General features: G+C 42.2%; 1 protein-coding gene across 1 annotated transcript in view; it reads right to left on the bottom strand.

The window, feature by feature from the left end:
- LOC311136981 (WW domain-containing oxidoreductase-like) overlaps positions 1-15,051 on the bottom strand; it is a gene marked incomplete at its 3' end in the record, with an annotated part of 25,659 nt that extends 10,608 nt beyond the window's left edge. The window contains exons 1-4 of the mRNA XM_084171314.1: positions 14,821-15,051; positions 14,492-14,556; positions 12,818-12,875; positions 12,137-12,306 (exon numbers count right to left, since the gene is read on the bottom strand). Coding sequence (XP_084027440.1) covers positions 12,137-12,306; positions 12,818-12,875; positions 14,492-14,556; positions 14,821-14,927 — 400 coding nt within the window. The 5' untranslated portion in view covers positions 14,928-15,051. The remainder of the gene's footprint in view (positions 1-12,136; positions 12,307-12,817; positions 12,876-14,491; positions 14,557-14,820) is intronic.
- Between the last annotated feature and the right edge of the window lie 6,003 nt (positions 15,052-21,054).

Below are 21,054 nucleotides of genomic sequence, written 5' to 3'. Positions count from 1 at the left end.
GAGAAGATAACTAGAAAATCAGAACCAATCAACTGACTTGAGAATAACTTCATTTCAAACCTTGGTATGATATTCCAGCACTTCAAAGACTGACTGATAAGGACATTTATTACATCAAAAGTTGTTCTGATAGGAACTGGATTTATCAGGCCAAGACTACTTCACGACTCCATCCAACTCATGTAGTCACGATAAAACGAACAAAAAACCAAGATAGAGACGGAAGTTATTTTCCAAATTGCCAGTCTAAATGGGTCATTTCAACCCAGAGGTAGAATTCATTTACGAGATTAACGTTTCCTTAAATCATATTTTTATTTCCCGTTAAGACATTGATTTTAACAGCGTGCTATAAACCGTTCAGTATCCACTCATTTATACATATTTAATAAACAGAAACAGACACACAGACGTAGAGTGGTGAGTGATAGGCCGATAGGGCAGGTTGGTGCACACTAAGTGGTTGTGGCGGAGAGGAGTTGAGAGGAGGCGCGGCAGACAGCCAGTATCACAGCCAGCGTGGATTAAAACCAACCGGTAATTGATTAGGTCTTAATCTGATATTCATTAAGTGGAGAACTAGGAGGCCTAATTGTGAGTGGAGTGTTAAATAGTAAATATCTATTAAAAACTGTAAATTGGAGTGGATTGGAGGGGCTCTCTGACAACTGAAGCATGGAATTAAATCATATGACACCTTACTAGGTGTAATGGAAAGAGCGCTGCCCCATGCTAATGGTCCCCTCACAATATTAACTAAATGAAAGAAGAGAAAGAGTTGCACTTTGACATTTGGATAAAAATTGTAGGTAAACACTTTTTAAAAAGTGTTTGAACAGGCATACATACATACAAAGTGTACTCTCTCTCTCTCTCCCCCCCCCCCCCCCCCCCCACCAGTTAAAATACAATGTGAGTATTATTACGTAAAATGTGAATGTTTCTCTAACAATATCTGATTTACGTTAAAACAATGAACCGGAAAGCAACAAACCCAAGGTTGGACTTAAATTTACAAATGATAAACAGCAATCAGGGCAGACATGCGTGTACAGCTTAAACAACGATTATTCCATCCTGTCTAAATTGAACAAGAACACTGGCAGCTGGGTAAACAACGCCACCTCACACTCACTTGTTGTGTGTACCAAGCATGAAAGTGAAATTAATCGACACCAGTGTTTTCCATAAATGGAGTACAAATTTCGAATTTGGCAGTAACAACAACATGGGTGAAGGAGCTGTGTTTTCTTCATGACAAATAACAAGGGCTTGACCATTCATTGTGAAATAACGAGAATGACGTTGTTATACAGAGGCTTCCCGCCCTCACGCCTGTGTTTCCCTTGGTGCTGAGATTAGTTTCCTGGTCAGGTGAACAACAGGGGAGGTTATTTAGCGTGGCACCCAGACTGTAGAACATGACAGGAGGTCAGGCTGAGGTGTGTTTCTACTCAGGGGATAAAAAGAGGCCATGGGCTGTAATACTCCTCAGCAAGCGTTAGAGAGGGAAACAAACAGCACACTTTTAGGGCTGGTTACCCAGACCCAGATGAAGCCTAAATGATGATTAAAAGCATTCTCAATGGAGAATTTTCCTTTAAAGTGCTTATAATCCAGACTACCAGCAAATGAGGACCAGAGAGTTACAGCAACTTTGCTCAGATTCACAGCATCCATCATTATAATCCTGTATTATACAATCAGAGAGAAATCTCTATGACCCAGTGGGTGGATGCTCTGCATGGTACATTAGGATCCTGGCCGTCCTGATATCCCCAATAATGAGTGTGATTTAACGCTGTTTGTTCGTATTCCCTCCATACACAGGTGTATTGGCTCAGCCTAATGAGATCATTACCAGTAAAGCTGTTTATTTGGCAAACGGAAAACAAGTCTCTCTCTCTCTCTCTCTCTCTCTCTCTCTCTCTCTCTCTCTCTCTCTCTCTCTCTCTCTCTCTCTCTCTCTCTCTCTTCTCTCTCTCTCTCTCTCTCTCTCTCTCTCTCTCTCTCTCTCTCTCTCTCTCTCTCTCTTCTCTCTCTCTCTCTCTCTCTCTCTCTCTCTCTCTCTCTCTCTCTCTCTCTCTCTCTCTCTCTCCTCTCTCTCTCTCTCTCTCTCTCTCTCTCTCTCTCTCTCTCTCTCTCTCTCTCTCTCTCTCTCTCTCTCTCTCCTCTCTCCCTCCCTCCCTCCCTCCCTTCATAGGAGTGCTCTAATTCTCCTCCATTCCAACTGCAGCTCTTCCATTAGTTTCAGGGAGGTGGTGTCACCCCAAAAGTAGGATGTATGGTTTGTAATTACAGCCCAGGGGTGAGTTGTTCCATCTGAGAGGCCTGGAGGGGTTCTATTACCCCTGGCCTGGCCCCTCTTAACCCCCACCTCACCCCACACACTCCCCTCATGCTCCACATTGCATGCCCTCTCACACACACCTCCATGACACCCCCCCCCCCAACTCCCACTCCCCCTGTGACCACCTCCAACTCCCACCGCAATCTCTCCATCAAGGCCTCCCCATCACACTGGTTACCTCAGCCTTTACCTTACCTTTACACACACACTCACACACAGACTTCATCATGGCCTCCAATAACACCGGTCACCCCTGTCCCTACGGTAACGGGTTACACACACACACATCACTGGAGGAGGGCTATTTTCATCACTGTCATCAAAATCACCCCCCCCCCCTTCACGTAGCTTTCATCTCATCGTCCCCACACTGTAAACCCGATGGGTCTATAAACTACTTGACTACACACAATAACCCAGTAGCCTTTCATTTGATTCCACTGAGGGGCTTTAAGCACATATATGATTCCATCCCCTCTCTCAAACCATTCCAGTTAATTTATATTAGAGCTGTAATCATTATCGAACCCTCCTGGCCTCCGCACAATTCCCTCGCATGTTTACACCAGTTTGGGTCTGCATTGTTTGATCCAAGGTTAATAAAGTTGAATAATTTGACTAACCAACCATAACTGGTTCTCATTACGTAGCCAATAAACATCTTCCTCAGAGAGGACATGAAATGCCTGTTGTAAAACTCCCATTCCATTTCCTCAGTTAAAATAACACCAGTCACCTCCAAGGGGAGGAGACAGAGGACTTTACACAAGTGATTGTCCCACAGTGAAGAAGTACACATACAGTGTGTATAAACACACGCCCGTTACAAACTTGCGCTGCATGCCACCCTCTCCAGGAGCATCTTCTTATGCATCTACTTCCCCCCAGTCAATCCCAGTATGAATAATGAATCCCTCCTTACCGAGCGGTTGGTTTAGCGCATGGCTGGGCCACTCTTTACAGGCTCCTTATTCACAAACAGCAGTGGTGCAGTAAATATTTATGTTATGTTTAACAAATCTGCCTCAATCTAATGATCACTCACAAAGCCTGGCTATGGGCTTAATCTGCACACTGAGCCTCCCTCCTCTCTCCTCCTCCCCCTCTCCGCGACTGGCTGCATCGGTTTAGTGATCTGTCCTTCCAGAGAGAGGAGAGAGAAGGCCTAGCTCATAATCCACACAACACAGAGATCAACACAAACACTGAACAATGACATTCTTTCATGAATAACAAATACCATTTAAAGACCTAAAACACTACGGGAATGTTGTTTAGAGATAGGGATAGGATGATCATATGCTACATCTTTCAGTCCCTAATACCTTGTTATTCACTAGCTGTCCCTCCTCCTAACTCTCCTCTGCTTCTTACTGTGACATTGATCCTCCTGCAACACCATGTAATTCACAGCATGAATTAGACAGGGGCTTTCCCAGGTCTCACTCACTCTCTCTCTCTCACACACACACACACACGACTTGGGAAAGCTGTTTAGGAACAATTCTCAGCATGTTCAGACAAAATACTTTAGACAAAGTACCACAACTGTAAACCAGCCATCTAAAATGTCCTCTATTAAATCTTGCAATTTATGTCAAATTGAAATCAAACCACAAATCATGCACACAAAAATCTATGTTGTCCCAGTGAAATTAAATGTTCGGCAAATGTTACAAATTAAACGTACATCTTAATAAAAAATAAATGAATCAAATTGATAAAAATAATAAGAATCCAATAATCCTTTTACAGAAGTCATATTTGTGGAGCCAGTCCTGATGGATATGAATGGGCTGCATGTAGTCCTGCTGTAGTGGGACCATTACTAACCATTACTAAACCATATGTCATATTATCAAGTTATTAACATGACACCCCAGAGACCTACACACCTCCCCTGAGAACACACACGCCCTACAGAGTATCTAGCGCACACATATAACACTGTGTATGGATGTAGATATTCAGTACAAATATAAGGTGACAACGATATTAATGGGCTCTCAGAATTTTAACAGACAAGAGACTACCTTCCCCTGGACCATGCAGAACCTCTACAAAAATGCTAACAATCAGTGATGTAGTGGTAAAAACAAATAGGTGGGTAAACTCTGATCGCCGGTTGCAGTGAAAAAAGTAACGCTCCCCATCCTTTCAATGCATTTTTCCACAAAAGGTGGTTAAACTGTTAGGCAAAAAAGAAGGTGGGTAAACTGCGTTTACTTGCGTTTACCCTCCAGTTTTCCTTTGCTTCTCCCAGTGACTGTAGCCCTTTAAAGGGTAGGAAGCATGAGTTTTTAACTCACTAAAGTAACAACACAGTGTGGTCAAAGACTTAGTAACTTAGTTGTAGTCACGATCTGGTTACCTATAACTACAAACATAGTTATGTTTTGGGGGTTTTACATATTTATCAACTTATTTCTGGAGTTCTTCTAAACTACCCACAATGCACTGTTTCTCAACGTCATATGGAGAATCTACTCTGCGTTAGCTAGCTCAAGCTGGCTAACGTTAGCCACTAGCCATGCAGACCGAGTGTTGGCAGAGGTGAGCTATAATCCACCAATCACAAGGAGGTGTGATGTAAACAACCAATCAGATTTCCCACACGTGGGGGCCGCATAATCCTGCTCGGCTGCTCCAGGCAGCTCTGACTTCTCCTGCACCGGCAGGCTTGCCTCTGGCTCAAAAGGAAAGTGAAAAATGTTTTCCTGCCTGCTCTAATTGTTTAGTAACTTGTTTGTTTTTCATCCTCCAATTTGTTTGGTAAACTTTTTGATCTGTTCTCCATGAAGTAGGCTACCAGAGTTTTTCAACCTTGGCTTAGTACTAGCATGCTACAGTAGCTGACTGACTGTGCTGTTGTGATAATTTCCATCTGCCTGGAGCCTTCCTCCAATCGTGGTCTTATTGTTGACGCTTCCCCTCATATCCTGTGCCCAATGCAGCTTCTGGATTATTGCCTCTGGAATCTACTTTGGATTTACCTCACTATATTGGATTAGCTGACTCTCCCTCGCCCTGTGAAATGGCCTCTCCCTCTGAAGCCCCTCTCTCCTTGGCTCTTCTTTGGTAGCTAACTCAGCCGTCAAATGGTAAGTCTCTGCTCTACCTACTTTCTATTTGCTGTCTTATTTTGTGTGTGTTCTGTGGGTTCCTGCCTGTGCTAGACTAGTTGGTGTTGTTCTCTACTACTTAGCTATGTCGACCGGGGTGGTTGGCTAGCTAGGCTAGTTAGCTGGCTAGGCTAGCTAGCAGGCTAAAATAACTTTAGCTGGCTGGCTTGCTTGCTGGCTAAGATAACTGCATGTACTGGTAGCATTATTTGGTTTTAACTGGTTAGATGGTGTTATGCATTTCCAAAACGTTGGTTTATGTTAATGTGGCTGTAAGATACAGTGCCTTACAAAAGTATTCATCCCCCTTGGTGCTTTTCCTATTTTGTTGCATTACAACCTGTAATTTAAATTGATTTTTATTTGGATTTCATGTAATGCACATACACAAAATAGTCCAAATTGGTGAAGTGAAATGAAAAAAATAACTTGTTTCAAAAAATTCAGAAAAATAAATAACGGAAAAGTGGTGCGTGTATATGTATTCACTCCCTTTGCTATGAAGCCCCTAAATAAGATCTGGTGCAACCAGAAGTCACATAATTAGTTAAATAAAGTCCACCTGTGTGCAATCTAAGTGTCACATGATCTGTCACATGATGTCAGTGTATATATACACCTATTCTGAAAGGCCCCAGAGTCTACAACACCACTAAGCAAGGGGCAGCACCAAGCAAGCGGCACCATGAACACCAAGGAGAACAGGTCAGGGACAAAGTTGTGGAGAAGTACAGATCAGGGTTGGGTTATTTAAAAAATATCAGAAACTTTGAACATCCCACAGAGCACCATTAAATCCATTATAAAAAAAATGGAAAGAATATGGCACCACAATAAACCTGCCAAGAGAGGGCTGCCCACCAAAACTCACAGACAAGGCAAGGAGGGCATTAATCAGAGAGGCAACAAAGAGACCAAAGATAACCCAGAAGGAGCTGCAAAGCTCCACAGCAGAGATTGGAGTATCTGTACATAGGACCACTTTAAGCCGTACACTCCACAGAGCTGGGCTTTACGGAAGAGTGGCCAGAAAAAAGCCATTGCTTAAAGAAAAAAATAAGCAAACACGTTTGATGTTCGCCAAAAGCCATGTGGGAGACTCGCCAAACATATGGAAGAAGGTACTCTGGTCAGATGAGACTAAAATTGAGGTTTTTGGCCATCAAGGAAAACGCTATGTCTGGCGCAAACCCAACACCTCTCATCACCCCGAGAACACCATCCCCACAGTGAAGCATGGTGGTGGCAGTATCATGCTGTTGGGATGTTTTTCCATCGGCAGGGACTGGGAAACTGGTCAGAATTGAAGGAATGATGGATGGCGCTAAATACAGGGAAATTCTTGAGGGAAACCTGTTTCAGTCTTCTAGAGATTTGAGACTGGGATGGAGGTTCACCTTCCAGCAGGACAATGACCCTAAGCATTCTGCTAAAGCAACACTTGAGTGGTTTAAGGGGAAACATTTAAATGTCTTGGAATGGCCTAGTCAAAGCCCAGACCTCAATCCAATTGAGAATCTGTGGTATGACTTAAAGATTGCTGTACACCAGCGGAACCCATCCAACTTGAAGGAGCTGGAGCAGTTTTGCCTTGAAGACTGGGCAAAAATCCCAGTGGCTAGATGTGCCAAGCTTATAAAGACATACCCAAAGAGACTTGCAGCTGTAATTTCTGCAAAAGGTGGCTCTACAAAGTATTGACTTTGTGGGGTGAATAGTTATGCACGCTCAAGTTCTGTTTTTGTCTTATTTCTTGTTTGTTTCACAACAACAACAAAAAACACATCTTCAAAGTGGTAGGCATGTTGTGTAAATCAAATGATACAAACCCCCCAAATATCCATTTTAATTCCAGGTTATAAGGCAACAAAATAGGAAAAATGCCATGGGTGGGTGAATACTGTAGGTGTTAGCAACTGTCTGACTCATGCAGTGCAAAAGTAACATTAGAAGGCTGTTAGGACTAACGTTAGCAGGCTAGTAGGGCGAACATTAGCAGGCTAGTTGGCTAGCAACCTTGCAAGCTGATTTGAAACAATAAATTCATAAACTATTCTCTTGTAAATTGGCTGAAAATGTAATTGAAACCAATAGTCACAAGTGCAAACGATTTGGTTTAATTTGAAGTTATATATTTGAAGTTATTTCTGTTGGAGTTTTACATTAAAAGGGAATAAGGCTTACTTGCCTGGTCCTCCATATTACGTCACACCCAGCAAAAACATTTTCTGGCATGACTTCGGCATTGTGATCGGTTTTATGTAATAACTAGAAAAATAGAAATGTGAGGTGTAACTTTGCATTGGGACTTTTGATGCATATACTACATATACTATGCAAATCCATGTTACATGTGGTTACGTTTATGCTACCTACCCTTTAAGGACAAGCAGTACAGTGGACCCTTGGCCAGTAATTACAGTAATTGTGTAGAGTTAGTTAGTTGAATGGAGGATAATGAAGGCTAGAGCAAGAGCTATTAATGGGGATGGATGGGAGGCTTGAGTCAGGGTCACAGTCACTACAGGATCAATGGTACACATATAGGTGGACCTGAGGGCTAGTGAACACTACCTTTACACAGAGAGAAAGAGAGAGAGAGACAGAGAGAGCGAGGGAAAGAGAGAGAGAGACAGAGAGAGGGAAAGAGAAAGAGAGAGAGACAGAGCGTCAGGGGGAAAGAGCAAGAGACAGAGAGAGCGAGAGAGAGAGAGAGAGACAGAGAGAGAGACAGAAAGAGAGACAGAGAGAGAGCGCTCGAGACAGTGACCATTAATTTCCATTACAATTAAAGACACAATCTGAGTTCTTACTAGTTTTTAAATTACAAAGGAGAGAGGGAGAAAAGAAGACTAATGTTGTGAATACAGAACAGTGATCACATTGCTGAGACGCACCACAGTCCTGTATCACCGCAATATTACCAGTGCCTATTCAGGCCTGTTCACAAAACCATACCACAATACATTTCATGCATGAATGGCCTTATATACAGTTGAAGTCGGAAGTTTACATACACCTTAGCCAAATACATTTAAACTCAGTTTTTCACAATTCCTGACAATTATTCCTAGTAAAATTCCCTGTCTTAGGTCAGTTAGGATCACCACTTTATTTTAAGAATGTGAAATGTCAGAATAATAGTAGAGAGAATGATTTATTTCAGCTTTTATTTCTTTCATCACATTCCCAGTGGGTCAGAAGTTTACATACACTCAATTAGTAATTGGTAGCATTGCCTTTAAATTGTTTAACTTGGATCAAACGTTTCGTGTAGCCTTCCACAAGCTTCCCACAATAAGTTGGGTGAATTTTGGCCCATTCCTCCTGACAGAGCTGGTGTAACTGAGTCAGGTTTGTAGGCCTCCTTGCTCGCACATGCTTTTTCAGTTCTGCCCACAAATGTTCTATAGGATTGAGGTCAGGGCTTTGTGATGGCCACTCCAATACCTTGACTTTGTTGTCCTTAAGCCATTTTGCCACAACTTTGGAAGTATGCTTGGGGTCATTGTCCATTTGGAAGACCCATTTGCGACCAAGCTTTAACTTCCTGACTGATGTCTTGAGATGTTGCTTCAATATATCCACATAATTTTGTGAAGTGCACCAGTCCCTCCTGCAGCAAAGCACCCCCACAGCATGATGCTGCCACCCCCGTGCTTCACTGTTGGGATGGTGTCTTCGGCTTGCAAGCCTCCCCTTTTTCCTCCAAACATAACGATGGTCATTATGGCCAAACAGTTCTCTTTTGGTTTCATCAGACCAGAGGACATTTCTCCAAAAAGTACGATCTTTGTCCCCATGTGCAGTTGCAAACCGTAGTCTGGATTTTTTATGGCGGTTTTGGAGCAGTGGCTTCTTCCTTGCTGAGCGGCCTTTCAGGTTATGTCGCTATAGGACTCGTTTTACTGTGGATATAGATATGTTTCCTCCAGCATCTTCACAAGGTCCTTTGCTGTTGTTCTGGGACTGATTTGCACTTTTCGCACCAAAGTACATTCATCTCTAGGAGACAGAACGCGTCTCCTTCCTGAGCGGTATGACGGCTGCGTGGTCCCATGGTGTTTATACTTGCGTACTATTGTTTGTATAGATGAACGTGGTACCTTCAGCCGTTTGGAAATTGCTCCCAAGGATGAACCAGACTTGTGGAGGTCTACAATTTTTTTTCTGAGGTCTTGGCTGATTTCTTTTGATTTTCCCATGATGTCAAGCAAAGAGGCACTGAGTTTGAAGGTAGGCCTTGAAATACATCCACAGGTACATTGATTCAAATGATATCAATTAGCCTATCAGAAGCTTCTAAAGCTATGACATAATTATCTGGAATTTTCCAAGCTGTTTAAAGGCACAGTCAACTTAGTGTATGTAAACTTCTGACCCACTGGAATTGTGATACAGTGAATTATAAGTGAAATAATCTGTCTGTAAACAATTGTTAGAAAAATTACTTGTGTCATGCACAAAGTAGATGTCCTAACCGACTTGCCAAAACTATAGTTTGTTAAAAAGTGGTTGAAAAACGAGTTTTAATGACTCCAACCTAAGTGTATGTAAACTTCCGACTTCAACTGTATGTACATTCCCCATGCGTTAAGAGCTAAATTAACACAATAAAATGGAAACGTAATTTAAATAATAGCCCGCTAACGTTATAGTGAAAAATAAATGTCCTGGTATTGCCTGTTGAAACAATTCCCTTGACCAAATGAATGGACACTATTGATGCAATTAAAATTCCCACTGTGTCTAGTCAATTGGCATAAGCACATTTCACACATAGGCCATTGGGATGTCAAGAGAGCTCGCTACTGGTGGCAATTACTATTGGCATACTGTTCATTATAGCAGATTAATTCATATACAGTACACTGGGAGAAAAGTGGAGGATAAAGGTAAATGTGTGTTCATTAGGCATTGACACTTCCGAAAAAACATTGAACTTTAGACAATATTAGTAATAATAATAACATCAATGGGTTATTTTGTTTATAATTGTCTCTGATACTTTTGGATAATTTTCACTGAAATACAAGAACCCCCGTCACTGAGGAAAATAAATTAGAGACAGGGCGCAATGCATCACAGTTCATCAGAATCAATGGAACAACAGCTAAATCTATAGTTAAAATATCAAAGTGTGTTTTTGATAAGTTAGATATTCTGTATCTTAAAGTGGCAATCTGCAGTTCGAACAATAACAGCGAGACCACCAGCCACTGATTTGGTAAACAGCTGAGGGATGGGGGTGGAGAAATGTAACCACTCTCAAATTCATAGATAGAGCTATGGATACAAGGACTGACCATACATGACATCAAAACTATAGATTTAACCATGTCTTGAGGCTATACAGTGTTTGTTTACATTTACATTGTTTACAAACAAAGTAATAAAACAGGCTTATATTTTGGGTTCTGATGGGGTACGACAGTTGAACTAAGCTCATGAAGTATTTCTAAGTTATATTCATCAAGAGGTATTGGTTATATATATCAATAATTTATAAGTCCAAAAATGGATGCACCAATCACAGATTGCCCCTTTAAGAGAAACAAAAGGACTGATGTGTGTAAAGATCAGTGTATTATTCTGATCGCCACATACCATCTGAAAGAGCTTCTGTGCCCTCTTGTGGAGAAGAAAAAAAACACCATCTCACTCACTGGAAAGTGTCTTGGCATGAGGACTGTAAACTACATCAGCTTTACCCAGTTGACAATAGGTATTTTGTGACAGTAGGCCTATATGTTTTGCATTTGACTAGTCCATTCTTACGTGGCAAAAGTTGTTTCTCTCGAATGACTTCAATGTGATAGCCAGAGTTTTGCCCTTTATTCTACCCTGTATGTTTTCCTAGAGTTTTGCCCTTTATTCTACCCTGTATGTTTTCCTTCTTGTTTTGTTCCTTCTTGGGTACAAACTTGACAGTGGTGCAGAACCCCTGGCCAAAAGTAATATATATATATTAAAATGTCATTAAGGGTGGGAAGCTAAGTGCTGAGAAAGTCTGCAACCTCTCCAGTTCATAAAGTCTGAAGTCTTGACCATTATAAATCCGAAAACAACAACACTGTTTCACAACCAACTCTAGTGATATACTCACTCCATTTACAAAGCCATAACTTTAGGAAAGAGGAATGATTTTAATATAAAGACAATTAACAATTTTATGTTTGTTTAATTTCCCTCGTGCTGTCGTTATCTTCCCTCAAACTGGATAAAAAGCTTCTACTTGTGCTAATTTACACAGAGAGGAAGAGGAAATGCATTTGTTTCCAGGGCCATTATGTAGTGAGCCATGCAATTGCTCGCCACAAATGGCCGTCATTCATTACAGTTAACAATGACATCCAATTCAGCTCGGTTAATGAACTTCAATACAATCATGTTGGGTAATCATGTTGGGAATGATTTGTTCAGTCTAAGTATATCATTTTGGAGGTTAATGTTGATGAATGCCTGCTTTTAAAGGGATACAATTAAGCTTTGGCTTGCAGGGGGAAGATAGAGAAGCACTGTCAGTACTGGACTAAAAATACTGTGGTACAATACCCCCACCTACTGGTGAAGGAATGATGGTGCACTTCCTAACTATCAAGGCATAAATACAGTAAGTGAATTACACATACACAGACACACACACACACAGTCGTAAACTCACCGATGCCAGCGTTGCCCCCGGTGATGAGGACCACCCTGTCTGAGAGGTCGCGACCCTGCAGGATCTCCAGGGCTGCTGTGTTCCCATCATAACGCTTCGGCTTCACCAGCACATCCTCCACCGTGAATGCCTGCCGTGGGTCAAAGTAGGTATTCCTCTTGTTAATGTGACTGTTAGGGAAGGGGGAAAGGGAGAGGCGAGCGTGTTTCATGTGGAGTACGTTTCATGTTGTATGAACTTGCGATAACTATTAAGCTAAGTGGTTGTAAGGATGCTCTGAGAGGTCCCTCTCTACCGAAACAAGGCCTCATGAACAGTCTCAGGCAGGCAGTGGGACATAGATAGGCTGCTCACAGCCATGGGTCTACAGACTTTACACCAGTTTCCACTGATATTTACCTGGTATTAAACAGGAAATACACTAACAATTGCTACTTTCTGGTACATTCTTATATGAAATGGTGCTCATTTGAATGAATCCCAAAGAAACAAACAAGTAATTAGGTTGTCACTGTGTTAATTACACAGTGACAACCTAATTACTTGTTTGTTACCTTGTAATTTATTAGTAAATGCCTGGTAAATGTATGTACTGTCAAATAATGTGCTTCTTTTCTTTTTTTACTGCCACCCCTTAGCTTGCTAGTTGTTCAGGATATCCGGAAAAGAGGACTGACTTACTCTACATAGAAGATCTGTCCTTTATCATCTGTATTCTGCTCCCATCCATATGGTAGATCTGTGGAGAAGAAAACCCTCCTGTTAAGACTCCCCAAGCCATTCAGAAGCTAGATTCATACCATTAACTCAATATCTCTGAATGGTCTGTTACTGAATACCATCCTAACATAAGGATAACTCTACAATCGCAGAATGATATGTATCACTGTTTTGACCTCTCACTATGAATATTCAAGTGCACCCAGTGCCATAAGAAAAATCTGGTGAGTCATGTGCACATTAGGTTGGGTATAGGGATGCAAATATCGGTCAATTTTGCTACCGACTAACTGATCCTCATTAACCGGTCAACAAATGGTTAAATTTTTTCCAAACAGTAAAATGACTTGACCAACAGAAAATACTATCAGAGATCTGCATATAATGACGAGATGCTTATGTTTCCGCCCTAACAATGGGAGTTGTCCCAAGGCGAGAATGCAGGCGATAAGCGTAGGCCAAAAATAAGCCCATAGGAACGCATTGTACTTATTTAGGCGAGAGTGAAACCTCTCTCTTCGCCTCTTCCTCTCTGATTCTATGCATGCATATAAGGACCGGGCATTTTCTTTAAGAGTTTAATGGAAACATGCAACAATAGCAAGCCTATCGCCTGACAGTCAAACGGCTATAACCTATTATTGAACATGCAACTCCTGTAATGAAGCAGCTAATAAAACGTTATTTTCAAACTTTTGCCCAAATGCAATTCGCGGAAAACACAGTTCTAAACTGCGCACCTAATGCGAGCAGTACCATATGTGACAGAGATGAAAATCTCCGTTAGAAACTTAGAAAGAGGGGGAATCTAATAGCAGATACTATGATGGGTTGCTAATATGACAAGGACTGTGCCTTTGGCTTCTGGACTACGAAATAAAGTTGATATGAAAACCAATAGAACAGGAGAGAAATGCTGGTTAATGGCATGAGGAAGTCTTTATAAAATAATTGCCTCCACGTTTCTATGGATGGATTTTCGCAAGGCTACTTTGAAGCAAGGTAAGACGTTCAGGTTTCAAACAATTATACTGCCTCAAGCTCACATTGCAAAGTGGTGGGGGACGCGCTGATAGTCAACCGTAGGCAGGCTACAGCATATGCATCCGAATGGCGAATAGGAGGCACGCTTTACGAGTTGAGATTGAAAAATAAAAATAGTTCATTTTTAATCTTGGCATTTAGAATTGTTATTTGTTGCGTAATGACTGGGTTTACGAAAGTAGGTTTCACTCCAGTAGCCTACAGGCTTTTTGAGGAGTTACTCTCGCGCTGTCTGACAGATGGTAGGCTATTCCCCTCCTCAAACTATGCTCTGTATGCTGTGCGCGTGTGATAAATAAAATGCATCACGACTAAAGAAAATACACACGGGCCAATTTCATTCTACACAATTATGCAAATTAATCTATAGACCCGATAAGCCTTACCGTTAAATGTATTTTCGGTTGCTAACAGATTAATGGTTAACCGTTAACATCCCTAGTTGGGTCCAATGTGCACAAGTAATGACAATTACACACACACACACACACTTGCAAAAAGGCCTATTGAATGGGGGAAGGTGAGATGTAACAGGTGGGTGGGAGAAAGAGAAAAGGAGGAAATGGGGTCAGACTGGACAGTAACCCAAACGTCCAGCACAGCGCCTCTTCTTCCCTGTCTTGGGATGATCCCACTGAGTCTTCATTTCCTCATGACTGTGTAGAGAGGGAGAGGTGTAGAGGGGGGAGAGAGAATCCATCAAACTAGCTAGCTAACTATTACTGTTAGTAACTAACTGCATCAAATATAAGCTGCTCTGCCCTATTGTGGGCAATATTGCATAGATAAGGTAATAGCCGAAAGGCTAGTATGTTCAAAGACTGGTTTATGGCAAGGATAACACTGCCATAAAGGCAAGCAGCGCTTGTAGAAATATAATGATTCATTGAAACTATGCGCAATAGTTCATTTTCGCTTACTTTGCATAGTAAACCCATCCATCCTTCGTAGATCTCTCTTCCCATCCTGGAGGCAGCTCATCCTCGCTGTCTGTATCATCCATACCAGCATACTTTAAAGCTGCCATAGCCCGTGTTTCTTACGAATACAGAGATATAGCAAAATCACAAATTACAATCTATATTTTGCAGAAGCGAAGGAGCCCTGAAAACCGAAATTCACGTTATTATTATTATTATAATCCTGCCTCAGCACTTCCGCAATAATACGGTGACGATTCTGATGTCTACGAAGTGTTGTCTGGGTATTGAAGTCCTGCAAGAGTAAATTGAGGGGATTCGATTATCTGCCCCGGGTTACCCAGTAGTGAGGAGTTTCCAGCGGGTGAAAAGTGATTGCATTCGTTTTGTAATTGGCTGCCTCCCTCGGGGTGAGCCAAGTGACCCATTCAAAGCCCACGGCGAAGTAAGCTCAAAACAAAAGCATATTGTTTTTAAACGTGTGCATGTTTTTCTCTGACAAAACAAACACTGATTCAAAGGGGTGTGGCCAATTTCAAAACTCTTCTGCGGAAGGATACAGATGAGTATCCTCAATGAAAGGTGGCTATCGAGGAGAGGACACTTCCGTTTGCCTACTAATGAATTGACACACTCACCGACCACTCATCGGTTTCCGGGTCACGTAGGACAGAGGACAGTCTTTTGTCAAACCAGAGTCTCCCATAACATGCACAGTTTGAGCTACTCCAGGAAGTGACGTTGCAGGCTAGCTCAGTGCTGCCACCTCTCATTGAGTGACTCAAGTGAAAGGCCGACCGGGTTACTGCAGGCTGCCATTAGCAACTCAATTAATTAGCCTTATAACTTCTTCTGCGTGTGATAAATAAATAAAAATCAGTACAAAAACATACATATGGTGTATTAGAAGCAATTATTGGTACCATGATTGAGTTCTAAAAATGTTTTATTTGCACAAAGATTGACCACAAAGATTGCAATTTTTCCATTCACTGTAATGGGGACTCTGCGTTCTGCTAACAATGCCTGCAGTACCGCGGTCGGCCTTGAACTTCCATGGCTTCAATGAGACGAGGCAGTTGTTCTCCCCTGGTTTAAACTAGAGATATGTTTTTTTATATGGGCTGCGTCTCAATCCACCGCATCCATTCGGAAAGCTTCCACTTTCAATGAGCGGGACACTATCCCGGACTCTTATAAGAAATCCTGCAACGCCCTGCAACAAACCATTAAACAGGCAAAGCGTCAATACAGGACTAAGATCGAATCCTACTACACTGGCTCTGACGCTTGTTGGATGTCGCAGGGCTTGCAAACTATCACGGATTACAAAAGGAAAACCAGCCGTGAGCTGCCCAGTGACGCGAGCATACCAGACGAGCTAAATGCCTTCTATGCTTGCTTCGAGGCAAGCAACTGAACCATGCTTGAGAGCACCAGCTGTTCCGGAAGACTGTAGCTGATGTGAGTAAGACCATTAAACAGGTTAACATTCACAAGACCGCAGGGACAGACGGATTACCAGGATGTGTACTCAGAGCACGCGCTAACCAACTGTCTTCACTGGTCATTTTTAACCTCTCCCTGACCCAGTCTGTAATACCTACATGTTTAAAGCAGACCACCATAGTCCATGTGCCAAGAATGCCAAGGTAACCTGTGTAAATGACGATTGCCCTGTAGGACTCATACGTAGCCATGAAATGCTTTGAAAGGCTGGTCATGGGGCACATCAACATCATCATGCCAGACACACTGGACCCACTCCAATTCGCATACCGCCCCAACAGATCCACAGATCTCTATTGCACTCCACACTGCCCTTTCCCACTTGGACAAAAGGAACACCAACGTGAGAATGCTGTTCTTTGACTACAGCTCAGCTTTCAATACCATAGTGCCCTCCAAGCTCCAAAATGTTCCAAGACTCCAGCCAGCCAAGTCATAACTGTTCTCTCTGCTACTGCATGGCAAACCGTACCGATGCACCAACTCTGGAACCAGCAGGACCCTGAACAGCTTCTACCCCCAAGCCATAAGACTGCAAAATAGTTAGTCCAGGTAGCTATTTAGTTAACTATTTAACTATCTGCATTGACCCTTTTTGCACTAACTTTTTTGACTCATCACATATGATGCTGCTACCGTTTACTATCTGTCACTTTATTCCTAGTTATATGTACATACAGTATCTACCTCAATTACCTCGTACCCCTGCACATCTACTCGGTACTGGTACCCCTTGTACACTGAGTGTAACAAATATTAGGAACACCTGCTCTGTCCATGACAGACTGACCAGGTGAATCCAGGTGATCCCTTATTGATGTCACTTGTTAAATCCACTTCAATCAGTGTAGATGAAGGGGAGAACACAGGCTAAATAATGATTTTTAAGCATTAAGACAACTGAGACATGGATTGTGTATGTGTGCTATTCAGAGGGTGAATGAGCAAGACAAACAATTTAAGTGCCTTTGAACGGGGTATGGTAGTAGGTGCCAGACACACTGGTTTGTGTCAAGAACTGAAACGCTGCTGGGTTTTTCACACTCAACAGTTTCCCGTGTGTATCAAGAATGGTCCACCACCCAAAGGACATCCAGCCAACTTGACACAACTGGGGGAAGCATTGGAGTCAACATGGGCCAGCATCCCCGTGGAACGCTTTCGACACCTTGTAGAGTCCATGCCCGGATGAATTGAGTCTGTTCTGAGGGCAAAAGGGGGTGCAACTCAATATTAGGAAGGTGTTTTGTACAGCTAAGCTATCGTTACTCCTTGTGTATCTATTATTACTTTTCTATTATTTCTCTATTTTCTTTCTCTGCATTGTTGGGAAGCGCCCGTAAGTAAGCATTTCACTGTTAGTCCACACCTGTTGTTTACGCAGCATGTGACAAATACAGTTTGATTTGATTAGATCTGCCGATGTCGGCCTTCCACATCTCCAGAGCTACAGTGGTGTTTGTCAGACCAGGAGGCATCCCGAAAATCTGTATTTGTTTTGCGCTACGCCTCCCACAAGCCTCACGAGACTTGTTTGAAGGTAACCTGGTACCAGTTAAACAAAATTAATGGAAGTATGGAAGTACTTTAGTGCCAACAAAAAAGGGGTTAAATCTGGGATTAAAATGTTTTGTCACTGTCCCAATACTTTTGGAGCAGTGAATTTCAAACACAGATTCAACCACAAAGACCAGGGAGGTTTTACAATGCCTTGCAAAGAACGGCACCTATTGGTAGATGGGTTTAAAAAAAGCAGACATTGAATATCCCTTTGAGCATGGTGAAGTTATTAATTACACTTTGGATGGTGTATCTGTTAAAACTGCCAGCTTCAGTCAGCTGAGTCTAGCCATCCCTTCTGGTTAGTTCTAGTCGGACAGCTTAGTCTCCCCCACTTTTTTTAGTGTCTTATTGGTCAGGGTCATGCCAAATACTTATCACCACATCTCGTTCAGCCTATCAGTGGCCTTGATTCCTGGGACTTCAGTTTCAGTTAGTCTATGACCCCAGCACGTTGTGTGATCAGAAACGTGCTTTCCCCATCCTGATGAGCACTTCCATAGTTTCCCTCCTGCTGAACTTTTCCTCCTGTGGACTGAGTCCCTGTATGTCTGATGTTTAATTGTGCGTGCATCTAAACGTAAGTGCTTTGAGATCTGTGTCATTATGTGCCGCTAAGTTTTGTGGTTTATTGTGTACAATTACCGTGTGTTGAGCTTGTTAGCTAGCTCACGGTCCCGCTAGCGTTCATACTATTGTAAGCATTTTGCATTGGAATGAATGAGCATTTTAGCATGACTGTTAGCTATTAACCGTTTATTAGCATTGCTCATTTATGGTGCTAGGCTATTTTCTATTCTATATATATATATATATATATATATATATATATATATATATATCACTCATGCTCATTGTATTTATATTATGTATACATTTCAACATTACTGTAATGTTTATTTCAGCACATTTGCCTGAGTTTCATGTGTACATCCAATAGGCTTTTTAGTCTTTTGCCATGTGACTAGGCCTTATGCCTGCTGTAGTGTATAGCCCTTGCTGTTATATACTTACCTGTGCTAGCTTATACAGCCATGTCATTCATATTATAGCAGTGCTATAGCCTAAGTTTTCTTTCTCCTCTTCCCTTTCAGAACCATAGTCAATGTCAGTTCTCACAGGACATGATTCTCAGTTATCTGAACCATGAGTGGTCAGATGTCCACATTCACACACACATCTTCTTCCATTAAACTCCCCTCACCTGGACATCCACCTTATTCTTACCGGACATTCTGTAGTGGTTGCTACCGGCCTTAAGCCAGCACCTAAGGTTTGTTATTATATTCATGGTCCTTCGATTCTCTACAACCTGACCCCTATTTTTCAGTATCAATACACCCAGTCACTACAAAGATACAGGCAGGAAACTGCTCAGGGATTTCATAAGGCCAGTTACAGAGTTTAATGGCTGTGAAAGGAGAAAACTGAGGATGGATCAACAACATTGTAGTTACTCCACAATACTAACCTAATTGACAGTGAAAAGAAGGAAGCCTGTACAGAATAAAAAATATTCCAAACATGCATTCTGTTTGCAATAAGGCACTAAAGTAAAACGGGAAAAAATGTGGCAAAGAAATGAACTTTATGTCCTGAATACAAAGCGTTATATTTGGAGCAAATACAACACATCACAGATTACCGCTTTTCATATTTTCAAGCATGGTGGTGGCTGCATCATGTTATGGGTATGCTTGTCATTGGCAAGGACTAGGGAGTTTGTTATGATAAAAATAAATGGAATAGAGCTAAGCACAGGCAAAATCCTAGAGGAATACCTGGTTCAGTCTTCTTTCCAAAATGGCTGTTTAGCGATGATCAACACCCAACATTAGAGTTTGAATAATTTTTTTAAGAATAATGTGCAAATATTGTATAATCCAGGTGTGCAAAGCTCTTAGAGACTTACCCAGAAAGACTCACAGCTGTAATCGCTGCCAAAAGTGATTCTAACATGTATTGACTCAGCGGGTTGAATACTTACAGTATATAATCAAGATACTTTTGGTCACGTACTGTATGTGGACACCTGCTTGTCGAAAATCACATTCCAAAATCATGGGCGTTAATATGGAGTTGGTCCCCCCTTTGCTGCTATAATATCCTACACTTTTCTGGGAAGGATTTCCACTAGATGTTGGAACATTGCTGCAGGGACTTGCTACCATTCAGCCACAAGAGCATTAGTGAGTTCGGGCACTGATGTTGGGCGATTAGGCCTGGCTCGCAGTCGGAGTTCCAATTCATCCCAAAGGTATTCGATGGGATTGAGGTCAGGGCTCTGTGCAGGCCAGTCAATTTCTTCCACACTGATCTCGACAAACCATTTCTTTATGGACCTCGCTTTGTGGAAACAGGAAAGGGCCTTCCCCAAACTGTTGCCACGAAGTTGAAAGCACAGAATCGTCTAGAATGTCATTGTATGCTGAAGCGTTAAGATTTCCCTTCACTGGAACTAAGGGGCCTAGCCGGAACAATGAAAACCAGCCCCAGACCATTATTCCTCCTACACCAAACTTTACAGTTGGCACTATGCATTCAGGCAGGTAGCGTTCTCCTGGCATCCGCCAAACCCAGATTCATCTGCCAGATGGGGAAGCGTGATTCATCACTCCAGAGAACGCGTTTCCACTGCTGCAGAATCCAATGGCGGTGAGCTTTACACCACCCCAGCTGACGCTTGGCATTGCGCATGGTGATCTTAGGCTTGTGTTCGGCTCGGCCAGGGAAACCCATTTCATGAAGCTCCCGACAAACAGTTCTGGTTCTGACGTTTCTTCCAGAGTCAGTTTGGAACTCAGTAGGGAGTGTTGCAACCGATGACAGACAATTTTTACGTGCTTCAGCACTCACTTCGCGGCTGAGCCGTTGTTGCTCATGGATGTTTCCACTTCACAATAAAAGCACTTACAGTTGACCGGGTCAGCTCTCGCAGGGCAGAAATGTTGCGAACTAACTCGTTGGAAAGGTGGCATCCTATCACAGTGCCACGCTGAAAGTCACTGAGCTCTTCAGTAAGGCCATTCTTCTGCCAATGTTTGTCTATGGAGATTGCATGGTGTGTGCTCTAATTTTTTTTACAAATGTTCGTTGACAAAAAATGAAAATTCAATCCATTTTAATCCCATTTTGTAACACAACAAAATGTGGAAAAAGTCAAGG

The sequence above is a fragment of the Coregonus lavaretus genome, assembly GCF_964263955.1.
Source record: "Coregonus lavaretus genome assembly, chromosome: 11".
In the NCBI taxonomy this organism is placed as follows: domain Eukaryota; kingdom Metazoa; phylum Chordata; class Actinopteri; order Salmoniformes; family Salmonidae; genus Coregonus; species Coregonus lavaretus.
This window is presented reverse-complemented; position numbering and strand designations above follow the sequence as displayed.